This window comes from Dermacentor albipictus, chromosome 7 (genome assembly GCF_038994185.2).
Source record: "Dermacentor albipictus isolate Rhodes 1998 colony chromosome 7, USDA_Dalb.pri_finalv2, whole genome shotgun sequence".
Lineage (NCBI taxonomy): Eukaryota > Metazoa > Arthropoda > Arachnida > Ixodida > Ixodidae > Dermacentor > Dermacentor albipictus.
This window is the reverse complement of record NC_091827.1, coordinates 26,550,126-26,572,714: the sequence shown is the minus strand read 5'-3', so window position 1 is coordinate 26,572,714 and position 22,589 is coordinate 26,550,126. Positions and strand designations below refer to the sequence as shown.

General features: G+C 42.5%; 1 protein-coding gene across 1 annotated transcript in view; it reads left to right on the top strand.

The window, feature by feature from the left end:
- Positions 1–370: 370 nt before the first annotated feature.
- LOC135919276 (DNA mismatch repair protein Msh3-like) overlaps positions 371–22,589 on the top strand; it is a 29,872-nt gene continuing 7,653 nt past the window's right edge. Inside the window, exons 1-16 of the mRNA XM_065453011.2 lie at positions 371–929; positions 1,082–1,190; positions 1,645–1,879; positions 3,316–3,419; positions 4,016–4,182; positions 5,761–5,973; positions 6,498–6,692; positions 7,999–8,131; positions 10,842–11,029; positions 11,414–11,582; positions 12,971–13,035; positions 14,602–14,718; positions 16,504–16,611; positions 17,551–17,665; positions 18,687–18,841; positions 21,958–22,144. Coding sequence (XP_065309083.2) covers positions 622–929; positions 1,082–1,190; positions 1,645–1,879; positions 3,316–3,419; positions 4,016–4,182; positions 5,761–5,973; positions 6,498–6,692; positions 7,999–8,131; positions 10,842–11,029; positions 11,414–11,582; positions 12,971–13,035; positions 14,602–14,718; positions 16,504–16,611; positions 17,551–17,665; positions 18,687–18,841; positions 21,958–22,144 — 2,568 coding nt within the window. The 5' untranslated portion in view covers positions 371–621. The remainder of the gene's footprint in view (positions 930–1,081; positions 1,191–1,644; positions 1,880–3,315; positions 3,420–4,015; positions 4,183–5,760; positions 5,974–6,497; positions 6,693–7,998; positions 8,132–10,841; positions 11,030–11,413; positions 11,583–12,970; positions 13,036–14,601; positions 14,719–16,503; positions 16,612–17,550; positions 17,666–18,686; positions 18,842–21,957; positions 22,145–22,589) is intronic.

The window sequence follows — 22,589 nt, the reverse complement described above, 5'->3', positions numbered from 1 at the left end:
GCTGTGGGCATTGTAGGCAACAGCCAAACTACGGTCCCTCAAAATATTTCTGTATGGTCATGCCACCTGTGCATTAATAAGCACACGCTGTGTTTTTATATTTTTGACCTTCTATAGTTTAAAAGAAATAACTGTGGGCAATGTGCTTATTTAGCTGCGCAATTGCAAATGTTTTGGTTGCATCTTGACGTAACCGTCAGGAGAAATGAAACAACGAATCCCATAAAAGTATTTTATTTTTTCCCTATATTTCTTAAAGCCGGTAATTAGACGGTATTGCAAGTTCTGCGAACTCATGTGACGGTTACTTGACTCCATAGAGATTGATACAATAATTTGACTCAGTTACAATATCAACAAAACAATTAAACCTTTCGTTTCAGTTTCGTTTCAGCGCAATGGCGGTACCTATGTGTCGGCAAAGCATCCGAGCTGTCCTTCATTCAGCGCGTGATTGTTTATTTAACAAACATCGTGATGTGAATTCGCGATGCCGAGTCCAGTGAAATACGTACCAAGGTGTTAGTAACGGACATTTCAGCTGCCCTCTTTCTCTGTGAGTGCTCGATCAAAATCTGTGGCAGGTGATCCGCGGGTGCCCAATATAAGGGCGACAGAGGTATGGTTCCTCCGGCGCAACTCCGCGCTATAATCAGGCGCAGGGCAGCGTCGAAATCGCAGAAAGAAGGCAGCGGTGGCAAGACGAGGAAAAGAGATTCCAAACAATCGGCGAGCGAGGCGTCGTCGTCTTCGACAGCGTGCGCTTCGAACAAAAGGAAAGGGCTGGCAGGCGGAGACTTCACGAACATCAAAAACAGACTGTGTTCCCGGTTCGGTGCGGCATCGCGTCAAGCCGACTCCACGGTGACCAAAGAAAGCGACGAAGCGCTCGCCGAAAGCGACGATGCGGGAAGCTCGAAACCAACTAGGTCAGTTTTGGCGCGGTAAACACATGTGCAGTGATACCACAGAGCACAACGTCGTGTTGCGAATACACTCTACTCGATTGCTTGTGTGATAGTATGAATGAGTAGGTTCTGTGAAACTTTCACGTGGTTCCATTTCCTTTTTCTTTTCTTAGCTACACGCCGCTTGAGAGTCAAGTCGTGGCGATCAAGCAGCGGCACCCCAACACTGTCCTGCTGGTTGAATGCGGATATCGTTTCCGGTTTTTCGGAGAAGATGCGGAGGTAATGTTGTGTTTACCGTCTCTGGCGGTATCCTATCCGTGCGGAGCAGTTATGTGCGTACAAAGCTGTAGGAATAGCGCATATTGATGCAGCGTAAATGTGTTGCAATAATTGACCAACTTTGTCTCAGTTTTCTCCCACCTCGGTTGGCCATTGGCTGCTTTCACTTTCTGAGGTCAAATGATTACACGACGGAGTTCTCACTTTTATGTGAAAGGCTCGATTCATTGATACCTTACATAAGCCAGAGTTTTGAACTACAGTCTATGCATTCACATGATATCCACTTTCAAAAGTGAAATGGAAGCACATTGCGAGCAGTTCTTGCTGTGTAGTGTAGAACAGCAGGCATTTCCTAACTCCTAGTTAATGCCTGTTTCTGACTGAGTACATTCATGCAAGCCAGATATATATGACTGAATTTGCTGATCCAGCGTTACTTCTGTTTGTGCAGCTGGCTTCCCGTGAGCTTTGTATCATGTGCCATCGAGACCACAACTTTATGACAGCCAGCATACCTGTCCACCGTCTGGGTTTCCACGTGGAACGCCTTGTGTCTCGTGGCCACAAAGTAGGCATAGTCCGTCAGACTGAGTCGGCAGCACTCAAGTCGGTTGGAGCGTCGAAGTCTACCGTGTTCACTCGTGAACTGACGGCACTGTTCACCAAGTCAACCTTGATTGGGGAAGGTATTCCTGATTTTATAGCGAGATGCGTGAAAATGACGCTAGGCTTTCAGATTTCATGGTTTCCACTGTTTATGCTCAGTAGTATATTTCATTGCTGTAACCGTACAACTTTTGCAGAAACACTTGGCCTACTAATGGTATCAACTGGCATTCCAGCATTTTCCAGCATTCGTAGCAAGTGTAAATACATACTTGAATGCTACTGCATGAAAGCCTTTGGGCTAAGTTGTTGGTGTGTTAGGACTTTAGCCACAGCTGCTTCATAGCTTGGGGAAGCCATACAGCTTGTGTAGACCAGGCGGTATATTTTTGGTCCTAGATATTATTTGTTTCCATATCTATCATCCATATATCTTATCTACTGTGGGAGGTTCTATATGACTATCTGCGGTGAGGACATGTCACTTGACTTACAGAATGAAGCTTTGAATCTAGGGTCATCGGCTGATATTTAACTGTAGTTCTTATTGTTAAGCTTTCCTGGCAAACACTTAAATGAAATTCTCAATGTTTAGACAGATTACTTTATTGTCGGGATCCAATTTGTGTGTGGCTGCAAACAAAATAAATATATTGAAACAAAAGAGAGGTCAGAGAAAGTCCGCTTGTAATATCTATTTTATGTCGCTATCCAAGATCAGTAAAAGATAATGTACAAGTGTGTACACCTCCTGCTATCAGCCTTGGGCATTGTCAGTGAGGTAATTTTGCCACTTTGGAGAAGAGCGCATTCCACAAGGTGCTTTGAAAAAGTGCACTATGTCTACAGTAGGGCGGCGCCAACGCAGCTGTCATGACATGGTGATTCACGAAGTGCACCAACCAGTACGGGAAGCGTGCAACAGCAGTTATATGACACCTTATCTGTGATGAGATATAAAACATCTAGTGAGCCACGGTGTTTAATGTCCCTGATAATGCTGATAGCCATCAGCACAAACATGCAGAGAGTGCAGCTGAATTGTTAATGAAATATAGAAAATGTGTCAGGAAGTCTCAGCGGCAATTATAAGTGAACAGTATCTGCTCTACTCGCAGTGGTGACTCAGAGGTTATATTTTAATGTTACAGAACACGAGCTTGCAGTTTTGGTTTCCAGCAGCGGGAGCCGCATACCAATAGGGATTCAGAAATACTAGCATAAATTTAGATGTGTGCGCCATGCACTAGGATCTTTCGCAGACCAGGCGTGACTCTGGGACATTACACTCACTCAATCAACAAGAACTAGGTTTCTTGAGACAAATGTGAAGTTACATGCCATAGAATGCATGCCTTATTCCATCTTTAATTACTTCCATGCCATTACGGACCATTGTGCTGTGCATTCTTGTTTTAAAAGTTAAAACAAGGTTTTACAAAGCAACATGAAAGCATGTAGAATGGCCTTTCTAAGCATTCTTGTATTATGTGTTCTCTTTTTTTTTTATTGCCAGAACTCTCAACAACAGGGTGTGAAGACCCAACCAAGGGAGGATACTTGGTGTCTATATGTGAAGCCGATTGTGCGACCCCCGATCACTTACTTGTTGGGGTTGTGGTATGTATAACTGCTTTTTTGGTTTTGTCAGGTCAGATCTGCACTGAGAGTTGCCGTTGCTTTCATTCATTTCGGCGCCGGTTGCTCTTCTGAAGCTCAAAAAATTTAATTTCTGTCTAAGTAATACATTAGCAGGCTGAATGTCTTACAAATCTTTAAATTAAGAGTTATGACAATTAAATTTATAAATTAGAATGATTATTGTTGCTCATGCAATAGGATCTCTTCATTGTTTTCGTTGTCGCCTGAAGACTGCGTGCAATAAACATACAAGTTATCTAAATCAGAGATCATAAGATGTTCTCGAATTTCTGCATTGTTAAAAAAAAAAAGATGCGCTGGCCTTTTGTGCTGGTCCTCCATTGGAAAACGAGAGATGTGAGCAACATGGACAGACAAAAAGCTTTGTCATGCCATTCATCGTATAAAAACAAGATCTTCCGAAAAATATTAGTTAAACCAACTTCTGAGTAGGCGGTGCGACCAGTCTATGAATGTTTTACTGTTATGTTGAGCACAGTTAGGGGTGTGCTTCGGGGTCCTCGGGCGCTGCACTTAAAGGGTTAAAAGTGCTTCCTGGTCGAACACGTGTGCAGGCAGCCCAGCCAACTACGGGAGAAGTTCTGTACGACACATTTGAAGAGAGTGCATCTTCTTGTGAACTGGAACAGAGGCTCGAGAGTCTTCAACCTGTTGAGATTGTTTTCTCTGAGAAGTGCCACCCCATGTTGGAGAAGACAGTGTGCAGCTTCACGAGCACGAGGTGAGTGGGCGCTGCTTTTAAGAGAGTGTATGGTCACAAGTTTTATGGCACTGAACATTGGAGTGTGTGTCGCTCGACACAGGCAGAGCACCCTGGTGAGCAGCTGGTGCACTTTTGTGGTGTGCAAAATTAGGAATGCACTCCCTAATTGCACTGATGAGTCATGTGATACCTTTAACATCTACAGCATCTGAAAATGATGGATTGTATTATCTCATGCTCACGCACCTTGACTTCCATTCTGGCAGCAGACCGTAGCAGACGATGCACGTGCGTGATCAGGAAGTGTGCCTGCTAAAATCACAGACTAGCCACCACCAGCCACACTCCACTGTTTTGATGATGTTCACCCAACCATAACCCTAGGGAACATCCAATTCCAAAAAGTGCTGTGCAACAAAGTTGATGGAACGTTAACTAGTCAGTGGTCCGGATAAGCAAGAAATCTTTGGTGCATAGGTGGGGAAAAAAAAAAAACAGGGAGGACATGGGTCTGTCACAGACATAGGTAACTTTATGTGATAAGGCAACAGATAGGCAGATGGCTTCAGTATGATAGAGTAGAACAAAAGAAGCATACAAAAGCAAGGTGGCTATATGTCACCAGCCACATTTAAATGGGATGCCGTTGAGGAGTGTCATTGATCATCAGAATGCATTCCCCTGTTCACAATAGTGAAGCTTGTGACTGTGCATTCCTATTATAGAAGACTAATGAGGTGCTATGACATCAGTCCGGTGCTGCCCTATTTCGATTTCTAGAGTGTAATTATGTTGCAATCTTACGTGGTGCAGATAGTGGTTTAGGCTTGAAATTAGATGCAATGTTACTGAAAAATTTGTTTACCCTTTTTCATTCAGGCTACAATGTATTGTAAGCTTTCAGTGACAGAAAGCTGAGAAAATGCATGAAGATTCATAGTTTCAAGAGGTAGGTGTTGCAAACACAGACATAGAGGAACGGAAAGGACAACACGAGCACATTCGTGCAGTCCTCTCCTCTTTCTCTTTTTCTTTCTTTCCTTCTCACTTCACATTCCTGGAACAAAAATGACTTCACAGACGTGTTTGTGAGTTCTCCTTTTCTCTTTCTCTTGTGTCGTTTCTTTTCATTCCTCTTGTCTCCATGTTATCTAAGTTTACCTTTTCAAACCATAAATAGTAATCTCTCTTGTAGAACAGCTGCTTATGCATAAGTAATTGTGATTGTGAACTTCTATAGATCTTGCTGTGTGCTTATCTGTTCTGTGTTGCACAGTAAGAATTTTCTGTTACACTAGTCGCTTTGGTGATGTTTTGCCCTCAAGTCACAGTGCTTTTGTGGATTTCAGTTGAAAAATTGAATCAATCAATTAAAATTAAGTTCCTTCAGACAACTGTGAGGTTACCTGCCATTAAAGGGTACAACTGATCCTTTCACTTATGACTTTGATGCCACTGTGAACCATCTTAGAGGGTGCGTATGCATCAGTGATGTTAGAAAAAAAACAAAAAACAAGCATTTCTTCTGCAATGTAAAACTGCGAGGACAGTTGTGGTAGAAAGTACTGTTGTATTATTTGTTGCTTGTTGCTGCAGTCGTGACGGTGTACGTTTGGAGCGACTCCCGCCGGATTACTTCAAGCTGTCTCCTAGCTTAGATGCCCTGACCACCTTGTACTCTGGCAACGACAAGCATTCATCGAGTATTGCCCAGCTAGCGGCAATCCCGCCAGTCGTCATCTGCTGCTTGGGATCTCTCCTCGAATACCTGAAAGCATTCAAACTGGAGGAAATCCTCAGGGATGTGAGGCAAGTGCCTCCTAGAGTTCGAACTTTAGAACACAATTCTAAAGTTTGGTTTGAAAGTTTCTTGAGCTCTAAGATAACTTCAATTCTAGAAGTGTTCAAACTAGGAGAAATTCCCGGGGGTGTCGTGCAAGTGTCGCAAAACTGGGGCACAATCTCACAAGCATATTGGTTTCTGAACGTTTGTTTCCACTCTTGTGATTCGCTGGGTGCTGCGCTTTTATTAGCAGTCGCCAGCGCGGTGGACAGGAGCAGGAGTTGAACACCGTCTACCAGCGACGTAAGAAGTGAAGCGAACATTTGTAAGGCGAGATGTTTTTGTGATACCACCCTTGAAGTTTACTTCTAAAGTTCCTTAGTTCTTTTGGAATTAACAAAACTTAAAGACAACTACAACAAATGTACTTTATTACAGTATCAACAAGGTTCTCTTGTATTAGGACAGGCTTTATGTGGCCGCACATTCGTGTAGTGTAGTTGGCAATGGAAGTGCTCCTTTTCTGACCCTGTTTGGTTGCTTTTTGCAGCAATTTCATTCCCATGTCCAGCGGCTGTCGCAAAATGGATCTCACGGCGGCAACGCTGCGGAGGTTGGACGTGTTCCGTAACTCGGCGGATGGCACAGTGAAAAGCAGCTTGTTCGGCCACTTGGACCACACTTTGACAGCCTTTGGCCGCCGCATGCTTTTCTCATGGATAGGACAACCGCTGGCGGACTTGGAGTGAGTTGCGTGATTGACAGAAAAAATTATATGTTTTGTTTGTTTGCTGCCCTAAACAATGGAGACAGCTATTACATTTTAAGGAAGCACTTATTAATGCACTTCTAACAAAATTTAAAGAAGCAGGACACATTTTTACTGTAGTGCTGAACATCAACTTTGCATGTAGGAACTGTGTGGGTAACAGGACAAAGAAAGGAATCGAAATATATACCACAGGTATTTTTTGTGCTCTCGTTTTTAACATTGAGCAAATTTTTCACAGATGGCATGGAGCATACAGCAAAATTTGCTCTGTTCAGATGCATTATCCTAGGGGTAGACATAATTGCAAATTGCAGTGTCCAGTTGCCTAAATAAGCACATTTGCTAATTAGCTGTTAACTTTAAAGCGGAGCAGTAGTGAAGTCACATCTGCTTATCAGAAATCCTACTGACTAGCACAAACTTGAATCTGCTAAATAATTTGTTGGCATTCCAGTTAAGATTGTGTAAGGCAGTGCGAAGAGGTAGCCACCATAGCCACAGTTTATTTAGGCCAACCACCCTGGTGCAACGGTATCTTGGGAGTGGCTGACACCGCGGCCACTCAGGCCGAGAGTGCTAGAGTGCTCTACTCCCACGCTACCTGTAGGTGAGCCTTCTTCTTTGCCGGCTTTGGAAGAGATAGTCTTGCCGCCACAAGATCATCGCGACTGACTTGATGCACACCTTTAAGGAACTGTTAACTGGAATGCTAATGTATTTCGTGGTACACTTTAGGGCCAGATATCCGGAAAGTGCTGCTGGGATAAGTTGACCTAGATTCATTAAAGCTGAGCTTCAATTTCACAACTGCAATGTGTGTGCTGGAGAGAATAATTAAAATGTTAATGAGTAAATTTTCAGTTAGCCCCCTGGACATTTTTGGTTAGGTGTGCAAGTAATGTCCACCTCTTCCAGAAATGCACCTGAAAGGCACCTGAAATGACGTAACAGCGCTCTGACAGGAAATATTTTAAATCTCTTTTTTAACTAAAGATTAAACAGGCGGTATAGTTGGGATAACACAGCCATGGTTTTCACAATCAGGACCTTGCTTTCTTCAATCATTTGCACAGTTATTACAACATTGAACTTGCACCAACCAGGCCAACATCACACTCTCGTGCAATGCTGAACATCTTGCTGAACATCTTGTGGTTTACCATCTGCATACGCATTTCCAGCATGTCGTTTGTTTCTTGAGCTTGACTTCACCAGTGTGTGCTTGTAATAGTTGCTGCACTGAAGAGACGCTGCTAGAAGTTTCTTTGTGTTTGCACAGGTTGATCAAGGAACGTCAGGATGCTGTTTCGAGCATACTTTCCCTGGGAGCCAAGAGTCTTCCCGAACTGAGAAAGTTTCTCTCAAGAATGCCCGACGTTCAGCGAGGACTTTGTGCAATTTTGCACCAGAAGGCAAGCATCCAATTTGCCTAGTAATTTCCAGTGTACTTCTAAACGAAGCATTCGCAGACTGGCTTGCGAGAATCAATTAATCTGGCTTCAGCGAACAAGATAATTCATTCATAGTCTGGATTATTTGTAGGATGTGCTGTTCTTATAGGGTCTGTACAGTAAGCACTATACTAGCCACGAATTATCTGGATGTATTATTTATGGATTAATCATTTGGCTTCAGGGAGACAAGTGATTCATTCAGTATGAGTAATCCATGGATTATCTAGATGGATTCATGAATATAGTCTAGCAAAATGAACTTTCATTTCAAATTTTCAACTTTGTAATATCTGTTTGTTCCACTATGAAAAAATATGGGTTATTGTATTTGCAATAGACCCAATATATATGGCAACCTCGGTTTGACTTCTTGCCATTTGGTTGTATTCTCTTCGTTATTTGTTGCATTCTGCATATACTATACATAGGTGCGTACATACATACAGGGTGCACCACGAATGTTGCCACAAGGTTTTTGCCTAATATTTTGGTTGAGAATGAAAAAATCTTAGGAAACCTTTTGCAGGGCATTTACCCAGTATATTAGAAATGCAACACGAAACAGTTTATTAAATGTCGCCGTTCTTGTTCTTAATCACAGCCTTTAAACATTTTGGGCATGCTTCAGTTGTGGCTCGCAAGGTATCCCTGAGAGAATATTTTTCCATGCTTGTTGCATCGATGCCTTTAGGGCCACCATGCTGGCAGGCTGAAGGGCATGGGCCTCCTTTTCAAGAATAGCCCACACACAAAAGTCCATTAGGTTTAGTTCAGGCTAGTTCGCCGGTCACCCTTCAACAGGATTGAAATCTGGCTTGAGAGCACGATACCGCTGCTATGGTGTTAATTTGCTTTTCAATCACAACTTTGTGCTGGGTCACCATCCTGCTGCATAGTCCAAGACTACTCGCCGAAACGGGACAGAGATGAGGGCAGCGAATGAGGCTGTAAAATATCTTTAAAGTATGAGTGAGTGTTGATCTTTGCACCTTTTGTCACGAAAACAAGAGGAATGCAGCCAGTGGGGGTTACCCCCAACTCAAAGCATGACAGACACTGCATGGGAGTTTCAAAAGCTGTCCAACTGGCTGCATCAGCAAGTTCTGACACCGGACGCCGGAACAAGTGCAAGAGTTCCAAGCGTTGTGACTGGCCTCTGCTGTCAAAATTTTCTCATTGGTGAAGACAGTTTGCCTAGTGTTCCACACTCGTGGCCTATGCCAACAGCAGCCGGAATTTTTCGCCATCTTCCCTTTCTCTTCACCTCCGTTTGTCCATGTCTTTTCTGGAACTTGTAGGGGAACACCTTGAGGTCCCTTTGCACAGCTCTTCTCAATGTTGTCGCCAACACATTCAGCCCCAAGGCCACCTTTCTGATGATTCTCCGTGGCTGGCATTCGATTCTCTTCCTCACAATTTTATTAAGGTGAAAAGTGGCCACAGAGACAGGACAACCACTGCGGGTTACATCCTTAAGAGTGCCGCATTTGAAAGCCCAGTGGACTATCTCGCGGTGAACTTTTAGAATTTTGGTGACCTCGGAAGGGGAGTGTCTGGTCTTGCTCATTGACGAAATTGCGGGTGCATGTGATCCAGGGTAGGCCATTTTCCAAAAGGTAAGCAAACCAGTGTGAAACGCAGTTGAAGTACAGAAGAAAGATTGAAGAAATGCTTGATTAAATGATGTAGAGAAACGTGTGTGTTGAAAAGGCAGGGCATCAACTGGAACACTGGGTTTATTTGCACGTGCAAACAGACTCACATGAAAATCACTACGAATGAATGTTTCCGTTCAGACTGTGAACAGTCTGCACTGCTGTGTCTTCTGTTAGGTTGTAATGCCAAGTCAATTATCATTGACAGACCTTGTATCCTGTGATACAGGTAAAACTGTCTTTTTGAGTATTGTAAATACATTGTTATGCAGTCTATGCACGCTATTTTTGGAACATTAAAAAATATGTATTCTACCTAAATGAATCATTATAAATATATCCCGTTTCATTATAATAAGGCCTTGTATTTATTTCATCATAAAATAGGCTGGTGATGAAATAAATATAAGGCCTCATTATAATGAAACGGGGCATAATGAAAGAATAGATACAATAAGGGAAATTCTCCTTGAAATCCTTATAAGGACTCGTATTGCAGTGAATGCAAGAATGAACGTAACAAATTAATGGATATAACGAACTAATTCTAGCTCCCACTTCAATGTCATTGTAATGAGGTTTTACGTTATATGCACACCCCAGCCACCCTTTCCTCAGTACTAGTAGTAATGTGCCCTACCTGGCCACTGTGCTAAAAAGTGTGGGCTGCTTTTAGGTACTATTAGTTATTTCTTCGTGTAACAATGCTGGGCCATATATGTGCTCGTCGATTGTTATCCGGCCCATTGCTTGATTGAACATACAACAGAATAAAGGTTCTTCACATCAGTGCAATTAAGTAAAACTAAAAGTCCATCTGTAGTGCCAGTGTTATTGTTATAGGACTTCCTAAATGCATCTGATCCGTTGATGTAGGTTTCAGAAACAGCTCTAAGGCAATGAACACCATTATATTGTGATGATAAATAGTTCTTTTTTACAATGAAAGATCTTTCAGCAACTTTTCTTGGTACGCGTTACTGACATAGTTGCTCCTTGTCAAATTTTTCCAGGTGAAGCCGTCTGATCTTGTAGAAATACTGTCTGCCTTGTCCCGGGCGCAAAGGCTCTTCGGGGCACTCAGCACAAACTTTTCGCTGGGCATCACGAGTGCTGCACTGAGGAATTGCTTTGTCAACATTGCCAAGCTCTTGAGAGATGTTGACAGCCATCTTGAATGCTTGGACATCAATTCAGCCAAGTATGTAAGCGCACTCTTGGACATTGAGAAAAGTACATGACAAAACCATGATTTGATTATGAGGCACACAGAAGTGGGGGACTCCGGATTAATTTTGACCGCCTGGGGATGTTTAATATGCTCCCAATACACGGGACATGGGAGTTTTTGCATTTTGCCCCTGTGAAAATGTGACTGCTGTGACCGCGATTAAATTGTGCGACTGTGCGACACTGATAGAGAATAACAGAAACTTCGTTCTGCCGGGAATATCATAGAACCAGTATTCGTTACGCAGACATTTCACTGTAGCACATGCAAACACAAGGACCATTGAAGTAAACAGATGTGTTGATTCCAATGGATCAAACAGAAGATGAATTGAATCTTGTTACGTCTTTACAGGCATGATGACATGGCTACACTCTTCAAGGACTTGTCTGACTATCCCGACCTCTTGAGGTGCCATGAGGAGGTCTTCAACATTGAGGAGAAGCTCCTTTCACTTCGAAAGGATATTGCTGTGAAGCTTGGAGTGGCCACGTTTGACTACAAATCGGTCAATGGATTGCCGGTAACTGTGTTACTTCTTTGCAGTCCTACTTCAAGGGGCCCCGTAACACTTTTCAAACACAGTAAAATAAATGTTACCGATCTGTTACCAAGGCTTTTCTGAATGTGTGAGCCAAATATTATTGCACTCCGTGCAGCAGGAAATTTACACTTTCGTACCAGAAGCAGTGAACGTTTGCCTGCCCTTGCTTTCCAACGCTATTGGCTGGTTTTGTGACTGCGAGACAATTCTCAGTAATACGTCATTGCGCAAATTTTTAGTTAAACAACTGAAAAATATATGTCTCCAATCTCAAAAAAGACAGAAAGGTCATTCTGTCTTTACATTGCGCATAGCTGCATCTCCTGCGCATGGGCTCTGAGATGGCCGCGGCGGGCCGCATAGCATACTCTACCACAGCCGCCATGGGGTGCGACGACAACTCCTTTGGCAGCCGCGACACGTAACTTTGGCTGGGGCTTTGCCCCCTTGGCTTCTCTGCTGTGTAGCTTCCAGCATGCTAGCACAGACAAAAAGAGAGAGAAAGTCTGGTATCAGTGCGATAACTCCACTTATAGTTGAAAGATACAAAAAATGTTTAGTTAAAAAAGTGTGTCAGGGCTTGTTTAATGATAGTGTTTATAGTTGATCCTGATGCCTTGTTAAACAGAAATAAATTTTGTGTAGGCTAAATGCGGCATGTAGTGGGCACAGACCTCGTCAAGCCGAATTAGTGGCATTTGTTCTGTGCCTCTGTTGTTGCATGATTATATTGCGCTTAGTGTTACACTGACGATTTAGGTGAAAGACAGGACGTGGATGTACATTGCACAAGTACGCCCACGTCCTGTCCTTCACTTAAATCGTCAGTGTAACAGTAAGCGCAATGTAATCATGAATGACCACCAACTAGCCCCCTTCATTGCTTTACTCTGTTGTCCGTATGTTGTATGGATGCCAAATATACCTGATCCGGTGGCTTGAAGTATGGAATCTCGATGCTCTATGTCTTAATGATGATGTCTAAAGAAATGTGACCAATAGCTATTGTTTCTATAAACACGTCACAGCGAACACAAGAAGCTAAAAGTATTTAAAAAGTATAGAAGGAAAGGGCAGGTGGTATTATCAGCAATAGTGAGTGCTCTTTGCTTTGTGTACAGAAACAATATTTGGCTGAAATATTCCAGAGAGCATTGTCTATTGATTCGGCATGTTTGTTTTATCGTGTGAAAGAAGGGTTGCAATTTGCCCTTTATGCTGCATTACCCCCTTTAATAAGATGTGCTGCTATGTTAGTTATTGCATCGTGTTAGTGTGAAGGTTGTAGGATAACTTGTAGCCCAAGTGGCGCAGATTTGGCCATGTGCATAAGATAACAGATCCTCTGGTTTCGCAACTCTTTTCAGTATCTTGTTGAAGTGCCTGTCAAGAATATTTCGACACTACCTCGGGACTGGTTCAAAATAAGCTCGTACGTATCCTTGTGTATGATTTGAGATTTTTGGGGATGCATGCTAATGTCGGGAAAAGTTTCTGTGCTCCGCAAAGGGAAATTGAATTGAGCCATGCCTACTTAACAAATGGTGCAATTAATGCTGACTATATATCGCATAGAATACAGCAAATTGTGTTTTGGGTCTGGCATTTTTACTGTAATGCATATTATTAAAGTACCGAAATTATATCTTGAAGCCAGCATCTCAGTGGTAAGGTTGTGTGAATAGTGAATATTAAGTTTGAAGCAAATTTGAAGCAAATAGCAAATTTGGCCGAATATTTTCGAATTGAATATTGAATAGTTGATGTTCAAAAATTTTGCCGGCAAAGTGGCACGCAAGGTAATTATTGGATACTGGCAGTAATTAAGTAGACAAATTTTTGAGAATGAGAGCACAGTTAACTCAAGTGAGTTTAATGATGTCACTCACTCATCACTTTCTTTTGCAATATTACAGTTTAAATGTTTTGGAACGCTCTCTATGAGTTTTCTCACAAATAATGTTTCTTAGCAATTATAAGAGGTTATGAGAAATTTCTAAAGGCATTTATAGTTATCCGTAACTTGTTTTTCTAACTTAGTGTCTGGACATAGCGGTGGTGAAAAAAAAGAGTGCGGGCAACCGTGGCGCCATGATAGGCAAAGATGGCGCCAGCGTATACTGGCATATCTAGAGCTCGTTGATCAGTTTCTTTTGCCCGTTGTTAAACAAAATTGATGAAATGACTTCAATTAATATATTTAAAAGCTTCCACCATAATATTTATGTAGTTGTGCCAAGTGTGTGAGTCTATTTTTGATATTAACAATCGTGCCTTACTGATTATTAGACAGTAACCAAACTCGTAACCATGAGTTTGCTGACACTTGGAAAAGCACAAATATTACAACTGCTCTCCAAGCAAATATTGAATATTGTAATATTCTAATCTACTATTTCAAAATTCGTATATTCACGCAACACTACTCAGTGTGATTTGATTACCTCAGATGGAATAACACCTTCTGTCCATAATGAAGCGATGTCCTTTCTTTCTGTCATACTGAAGCTGCGTGCTGCCTAAAACGTGGGTCATTTAGTCACTTATTTTTGAGCATGTTATCAACACCAAAGATATAAGAAGTTAAAGAAAATTTAGCAATTTAGCAATTATAACAAAGTCATATCCAACACAAAGGTACTTTCGTTATACGTATCTGATATCTGTTATAAGCGGGTATTGCTACAAGCTAATAGTATTAGCAAGAAACATTTTAGATTTACTTCGTTGTATCAAATCTGTTAATATCTGTGTTCATTAAAATATTGTTTGTCTTACCATAAATTTGAGTGCTAGTTATATGCTGAAATAGTTATGTGGTAAACTATAGTAATCGCTTCGTGGCAGTACATGCCAGATTGCGACGAAATCATGCCACCAATCAGTAAGAGGCTGCAGTTAAGAGCACTGATAACTCAACATAAAAAAAAAGAAGTCTTTTCTGAACCTTTGCTTTGTGCTGAGCCTGTTTCCGTTTTGGTTTGACTGTTTCGTTTAGGACAAAGGCTGTAAGCAGGTTTCGGCCACCTGTGGTCGAGTCTCTCTACAAAGACCTGTGCGTTGCCAAGGAAGTGGCGCTGATGCAAAGCCGCAAGTCCTGGGTTTCTTTCCTGGAGTAAGAATCCTTTGTTTTGTAGCTGTGCATTGCCTTGCAGTATCTCTACTGCCTAAATTTTGCAGAGATGCTGCATGTCGGGGCATACCTTGTTAAGTATCATGCTTAGGTGGCACTGCTCACCTGTTTCACCGTGCGATGAATCAGAAGTATGCATTGCCCGTGACAATGCTAGAGAAAACTAGTTGCAGTTTTGCCCAGAAGGCAAAGCATTGATAGTGATAGCAAAGTATTAGACTATGTATTACACGAGGTATAGGCTTTTAGCTTTGTGGGCAGTGTGAATTACAGCAATGTTTTGATTACCAACTAAAGAAGTGTAGCATCGCGTAACAAAATACAAATATAACAAAGTTCGCCCGATGACCACGAGCACTCGTAATCGCAACGGTGACATGGTGAGGAGCACCAGCAGCAGTGAGGACACGCGCGATCCCAGCTGAACGTCATGGGCTGCCGTTCCCTTCACCATTCCCTTCACCACGTCACCTTCAACACTTGGCATGCGGGCATGAAGCATGCGTCAACCCACCAGCCTTCTTGGCTTGCTCACACAGGCTCACCCTTCGCCCTTTGCCCTGGAACCTCCAGCAGATGATGCGACCTTGAATGCATGGCGTGCGGGCTATGTATGCAATCGGCAGTTCGGCAGGATGGACCGCGTTGGCAGTGCATGCATTCACACCCAGGTCAGCAGCAGCGTGAATGACCCTCGAGTTCACATAATTGCTATGGCAATAAAAATATAAGTGCATCTATGTATATGTTAGGGGAAGGAACGGTGGCGTCATCTCTCATCTGTCTTAAGAGTGCGAAACATGCTTCTGCTGAGATGAAGGAATGTGGAGCTATTTTATGTTCCAGGTGACAGGCGGTGCTGCCACGCGTTGCGCTGTGACAGTTTATGTTTTTCGTCCAGCTTTGCTGCGGGTGATGTCTAATCATGACCTCTTGTGTGCGAGGCATGCAGGTGGTATGTGCAAGCGCGGTGTTAGACAAAGTCCACTGCAAAATTCAACCTCTCTGGCAAGAATCTGTGCAGAAAATGAGTCAGTGTTTTAGTCAGATCAGCCATATAATATAGTACTGGGCTTCCTTATCATGCAGCATTCCATAGATAGCTCTGCAGTGATTGCTGTGTACTCTTGTTGACAACATCGCGTCTTCTTAGTTTTTAGTTTTTTTATCGAAGAAGGACAGAAATGGCTGGGATAGATTTTTGCTGTTTACAACTGAATGAAACCAACACACCAGAGGAAAGCACAGCAGAAGCTAATTGTTCCTTTAATTAGAATGCAGAACTAATAAGGAAAGCAGAAGCGTACATGAAAGCAAGTAAAGCACGTGTAATGGGGAAGATGGGGGCCCGCCTCCGATCGATGGCATGTTGTCTTTTCATCCACTCTCATTTGCCTTCTTCTCCTGATAAATTCTACGTCTCAATTAAAAAAAAAAATTGTCTGTTGACTTCTTGTGTAGTTCACATGCATAGTCATGAACCACTATGCTTAGTGTTTAAAATCAAGAAAGGGGCTGACAGATGGAATAGCACACTGTGGTATAAAGTTTGTACCACAGTATGCTTAGTGTCTATATTTCAAGACATGCAGTCATATTCTGGTAGGTGATGGGCTTTGATCCTGCCTTGTCCTTCTTATTCAATGGTGTTTTCTTAGTCTCTCTTGGCAGCATTCAGTAACATTCAGCTCTTTACGTAGAAACTTAACATCTGCTCATGAAAAAAAAATATAGTATTAGGAGTTATAGTTGTTACTGTGCTTGCAGGAAGCTGAGTGTGAGGTACACAGACTACCAGCAGGCGGTGAAGAGCATAGCCACGGTGGACTGCTTCTTGTCCCTGGCCGAGACTGCTTCCCAGGCTGGATATTGCAGGTCAGACGTATGCCTTGACTCCCTCGTTATTAAGCATGTGTTTGTCTAAAGTCTATTCTCGGCCACAGCAGACGGCAGCAGACGGTTTAGTGCTGCGAGATACAGCAGCTGCTGTCAGCGCATAGTCATCTGCATGGCACAGGGCTGTCTACGTGGTGGTTCTTGCTCTCTGCCGTCGGGCATGACTTTGCAGGTTCGACACCTGGCCGGAGTGGCTGCATCCTGATGTGGCCGTAGTGCAAATGTGCTTTGATTTAGAGGCACATTAAAGAAACCCAAGGGGTCAAAATATGTTAGTGTTATTCACTCACTATGGTGTCTCTCGTAGCCCATGTGTTCCCTTAAGCCTCATAATTTGAACTTTTTTTTATACCACCGCAGACACAATGCCAGGGCGTATTAAAAACTCATAGGCTATGAATAGCACTGTCTCCGCTAACCTGTCCTTCTCCGCACAAGTCCCTGTAGTTCTTGATCCAGCTTGCCACTGTTGAAAAACGCACACCCTGGAAGCTTCAGACTTCATCCACTCATATAGCCCACCAAATTTAGAATGTAAAAAAGACAGTGGCAAGCTATAGTAGTGTACCAATGCAAAAATTTGCACATTTTTGTCACTTCTAGTTTGCAGATAATCGTAACCTTACAAATTAATTTTGCTGTAATACACACGAGAAATTGCAGATTCACTTGAGGCATGGTGCTTCTTCCTTCTTTTTGGAAATGCATAAAAGAGATGTCCCATACACTGATTTCCGGGGGAAAAAATGAGAACTATTTCTTCGTAACCTTGACTGCAGATGCACGCATTTGGAAGTTTCTCGGGGCCCCATGCTTACCTCTGCCATGGTGCGTGTAAAACCATACGTAGTTAGAGGCAATGCTTTTCCGTTGGTCGCAGCTGCACTGTTCAATCTGCAATACTGAATGCCATCGCAGGCCACAGATGCTGCCCAAGGATCCGGCAACAATCCGAATTGTCCAGGGAAGGCATCCAGTGCTGGAGCTGAGTTCCGCACAGCAGCAGTACGTGAGCAACGACACTGATCTCAGCGTAAGGGGACCACACCATTGCGTGGTCAAGTGAGCTGACTTCAAACTGTGGCGTACATGCATTTTGAAGGGAAACTGTCATGGTAATTTAACGTCTGCGTAACGGCTGTTTTGTGTCGCTTTGTTCTTTCTCCTGCCATGTGTAGGACACACCAATTTATATAAAAAGGCCGAAATGTCGTGCTCCATGCTAAAGAATTTGCCTTTCTTGATAGTTAGCCCATATTTATTTTTAATATTCAGGATTTTCTGTAGGTTTTTGTCAACCTTGTCTTGCTTTGGATCACCCTCCCCCCCTTTTCTTTGTGTATATATACTTGTGCTCCCTTTCAATAATCTTTCAGTTGCAATTATGCGTCTTGTCCTGTTGTTTCTATCGTATAGTCTATCGTTGCACTTAAAGAACTTTCAAGATGAAAATCAATCAACTAAGCCCGATTGACCATTTTGTGGCAGAAATAACATTGTAGGGTCGCAGAAGTGGCAACAGTAATAATACAAAAAAATTCAGAAGATTGTCAACATGTTCTTTAATGCACATATGCTTGCATGCCACCTGGTCATCTTGTATTTCGATCATTGTCCTGCGGTCCCTGCAGCAATGCTTGCGATGCCTGCAAAAGCAATGCCTGCACCGAATCTCCATCCCTTGGCAGCTTGAACAGAGGTAGACTGCACTTGCATAGCTGAATGATTGCAAGCTTTTTTGCAACACTCATTGTCAAAAAGAATTGAATTGAAAAACGCTTATTGTTCATGGAAAGGGTTACTGTCATAACTGCTCTGTGTACCGGTGTAATTGCTGGCCATACATTGACGACTGTCTCCTAACGGTGAATTGGCTCATTCTGCTACTCTTGTAACAAGCCTTTCACTTCTTTGAACCATTTCTGAACCCACAATGTAGTAGTGTGATTCCAGGAGGAATCTGTCTGTCAAACACCGACTGCACTTCGTAAGCTGTTGCCGTTTGTCGAGCATGAACTTTCGTAATGAGCAACATCTGTTTTTTTTTTTCCCAGGAGTCTATGCGCTGTTGCATCATTACTGGTCCCAACATGGGCGGCAAGAGCTCGTACATGCGCCAGGTCGCCCTTGTTGTCATCATGGCACACCTCGGGTCCTACGTGCCTGCCGAATCAGCAGCCATCAGCCTGATCGATGGCATCTACATCAGGTCAGGGTTCATGGTGGTGCCAGTGTGACGAATTTCCCACTGAATAGGGCTGTTCCAGTGGTGATGAAGCTTTCTGATCAAATATGAAGGCTTGAAAAATGAGAGCTTTGAATGGCTAATATTGCCGTCTGCGTTAGTGGGGACAGCAGAAAAGAAGAGGCAGGAAGAACAAGAAGGAAGAAGTGTGCGTGCTACCCCCGCCCGCTCGATAGCCTGCTCCTGCCGCCGATGTTTTTCAGAGGCCAGCTGTCCTCATTAAACGTTGCCAGTCCTCTTTGGAGACACGCGACAATATAGTATATACCGGATACTTTCCTGCTTATATAACACTGCTGAGCCATAATACAATGAACATGGATTTAGCGAGTTATAGTATAAATGAAGTAAATAAAATGTGTGATCTGGCTATGCTTTACTTTAATGCTAGTCCGAAGACAATATTGATTCCAGCAAAACGAATGCTCTCTGTTCACTTGGCAGCTCAAAGTGTGTATTCTGGTTGGAGAAGATGTAAAATATTTGGCAAGAGTAGCTTAAAACGACATTTTCTGGACTTGCATGCTCGTTTTGGCTAATAGCTTAGCTTGGCTTGCCTGCAGCCTGTAAGCTAATATCAATGCAGTGTGATCACACTGATAGCATGGCTACTTATTAATTATGCCACAAAGTACTAATTTTTCTTAATTTAATGGTGTTCGTAAGCTATAAATGGGCATGGCTAGCCACTCGCCATGGTTGCTTAATGGCTATGGTGCTGGGCTGCTAAGCATGAGGTCGTGGGATCAAATCCCGGCCACGGCAGCCACATTTTGATGGGGGCAAATTGCAAAAAGACCTGTGTACTTAGATTTAGGTGCACGTTAAAGAAACTCAAATGGTCCAAATTTCCGGAGTCCCCCACTACAGCTTGCCTCATAATCAGATCGTTGTTTTGGCACGCAAAACCCAGTAATTTAATGGCCACAGCAATCCGCTGAGATGCAATAGAAATTGACAGGAAACTGTTACTTCTGGCCTGTCAGAGACCTCATGCTTCCGATTATTTCGCATAGACCTCAACATTGTATTTGCCATTAATGGCACGTATGCTTTAAAAGATCTTAGGGATAAAGAAGGCACAATTTTGTTGTCAGGTACGACTTAGATATTACAGGGTTTGACTGTAATAGAAAAATAAACATGGGGAGAAGAATGTGGTATGCAAATTTGCAGTATTCAATTAAATACTCCAAGATTTCATTTTTTAAATATGCATGTTCAGATTTGGTCTGATTTGAAAATTTCAATATCTGAGCACAACCAAGTAAGAGTGGCAGTTGGGGTACTTTGTGACTTGTCCTAACGTTCGCCCTTAGTTTATGTTCTAACATTAGCAGGGCCTAGTGAAGGGTTTTCCTGAAGGAATGATTAGGCAAAATGTGTATGTTGAGACACATGCTTCAGGGAGAAGAAGGGAAGATTCGAAGCAGGAAAAGAAAGCGCTCTAGACTGTCAACTTGCTTTCTACTTTTCCATTCCTCACTGCAGCATGTAGCAGACGATGCTGCCTGAAATGTGCATCTCGACAGTCCACTCAAGGGAAAGATCAGTCTTGTGCTGTGCCTAACGGGATATGAACGTGGGCAAGCTGGTCATTAATATTAAACTTGTGAAATGGCTGTAGCAGAGTAACTGCCCTGGCTGGTTGGCAAAACATTCTTTCGGCGAGGAAAAGCCTTACTTAGTGCTCAATTCTTAAGGAAGGAAAGAAGGCGACACAGCACAGAGTCCTGTCGCTTTCTGTTCTATTGTAAGAATTGTGCACTTCGTAAGGCTTTTCCTTAACAAAAGTATGAAAGCACGCTACAGAGAAGACAATCACAACAAGCACAATGTTGCTTCCAACTGGTGTTTATTGAAAGGTTAACAACAGAATGTGCCCAGGAAAACAAAAAAAGACTAGTTGACAAGCAGACACAGCAGTTAATTTTGTCTTCATGTGGCTTAAGGGACGCTAAAAGAAGCACTAATGTAAGCTTAAACAGTGTTCTTTGGAAACGTCTTTTTTTAAAAATTATACGGAATTAGACTGATTATTAGACAATAAAATCAAGGTCGGAAATCCATTTTCTAAAATTTCGCGTTGATTCCGCAGAAGGAGATAAGTCAGTGGGATGTCACAGATTTCAACACTATTTCGTATTTTGGTTGTTGGGGCTCAGTAAAAGTTCTCAAAACTTGCTTAGTTCAGTCTTAGGCTCTTTTAAAATACACTGCAGTCCGTATTCACAGGTGAAAAGTTAACCAGATGCCAGCAGGCATCGTCAAAATCCATGACGATATAGTGCACTGGTGGGGGAACATAAAGACAGCGTTGCCAACTGTCTTTTGTTGCGCATTTTCTGGATTATCAAGCCACCTCTTGTCGTAAGAGTAGCTTTTTTTTTTTAGTGCTGTTGAAAGGCAACTTACGAATGCAGCGCAAATAATTCAAGGTACCAGAGTTTTTTTTATCTTGTATTGGATGTAATGACATGTTGCTGCACTTCGAAAGGTGCAGGCGCTCGCAACTTTTTGAATCATTAGTCACAATGGGCACAAGTGTCCGTGAGAATAGAAGCAGCAGAAATTAATTCTGAAAGCGAAGACCATCAGCTCTCTGTCTACATTATTTGATAATAAACTCGGGTACCTTGCATTTTCACCCAAGACTGCATGAAGTCTTGTTAGGAACGAAGTATGTCACTGACCATTGTAAACAAAAGATGTAGTTTCAACATCCATACAGATAATGGATCCGTATAGAAAGACATCCGTACAGGTCTCGAAATGTTATGTTTCGACTATGGTGAGTGATTTGCCTTTTTTGTTACAATTATTTTACCTGACCAGATGATTCTGTAGACCACAGAATTATCTGTTATATCTGTGTGTTAATTTTTTACTTGGTACATATTTTGTTACCTCTTTAGTAAATGCCGGTTCAAAGTACGTAGCACCATATTTGTATCTGTTGTGTCCATGTGTTATATATATATTTTTTCCTTGGTATATTTTCTGTTGACTTCTTACTAAGTGCCAGTTCGTAGTAGCACTTGTTCTTTTGCAAGCTTGTTGTGGTGCTTTACAATTAACAGAATGGGCGCTGAGGATGACATCACTCGTTGGAGAAGCACGTTCCTCAGCGAAATGCTGGAAACAACGGAGATCCTGGACAAATGCACCAACCACTCCTTGGTCATCTTGGATGAGTTGGGTCGAGGCACTGCCACACACGATGGCACAGCCATTGCCTGGGCTACACTTCGTCACATCGTGGAAGAGGCAAGTTTCTGAGTCTGTTTGACGTTTTGGAGACCAGTGTTAGTCAACAGCTTAAAGGTCAAGTGCAGTGAAGTTTGACGTCTCATTGAGGCATCTGTGCCTCAACAAGATTCTGTGTTGGTTGCAGTGAAGTTCTGTGCCCTTTTCGGCAAATGGCAATGGTGACGCTTTCCTTTTTTTTTTGTCCAACATCTCTTTTTGCAAGCTTTTTATGTACCATACAGATGTATTTCAAGTGCAAAATATTGCATGAAAGCTGCTTTATACCTGCACTATCTGAAACTAGGCTTTTTTTTGCGTTAAAGTTTTGTTGCAGTTTGCCTTTAATTACATTGATAGCATCTGCATATGGAGAGAGAATGGTGTTTCTCCACAGTCGTGTCTAGCACCCTGTGGCTACCGCACTTTGAACTTGAGAAATGTGATCTTGCATACGTCTCGATTT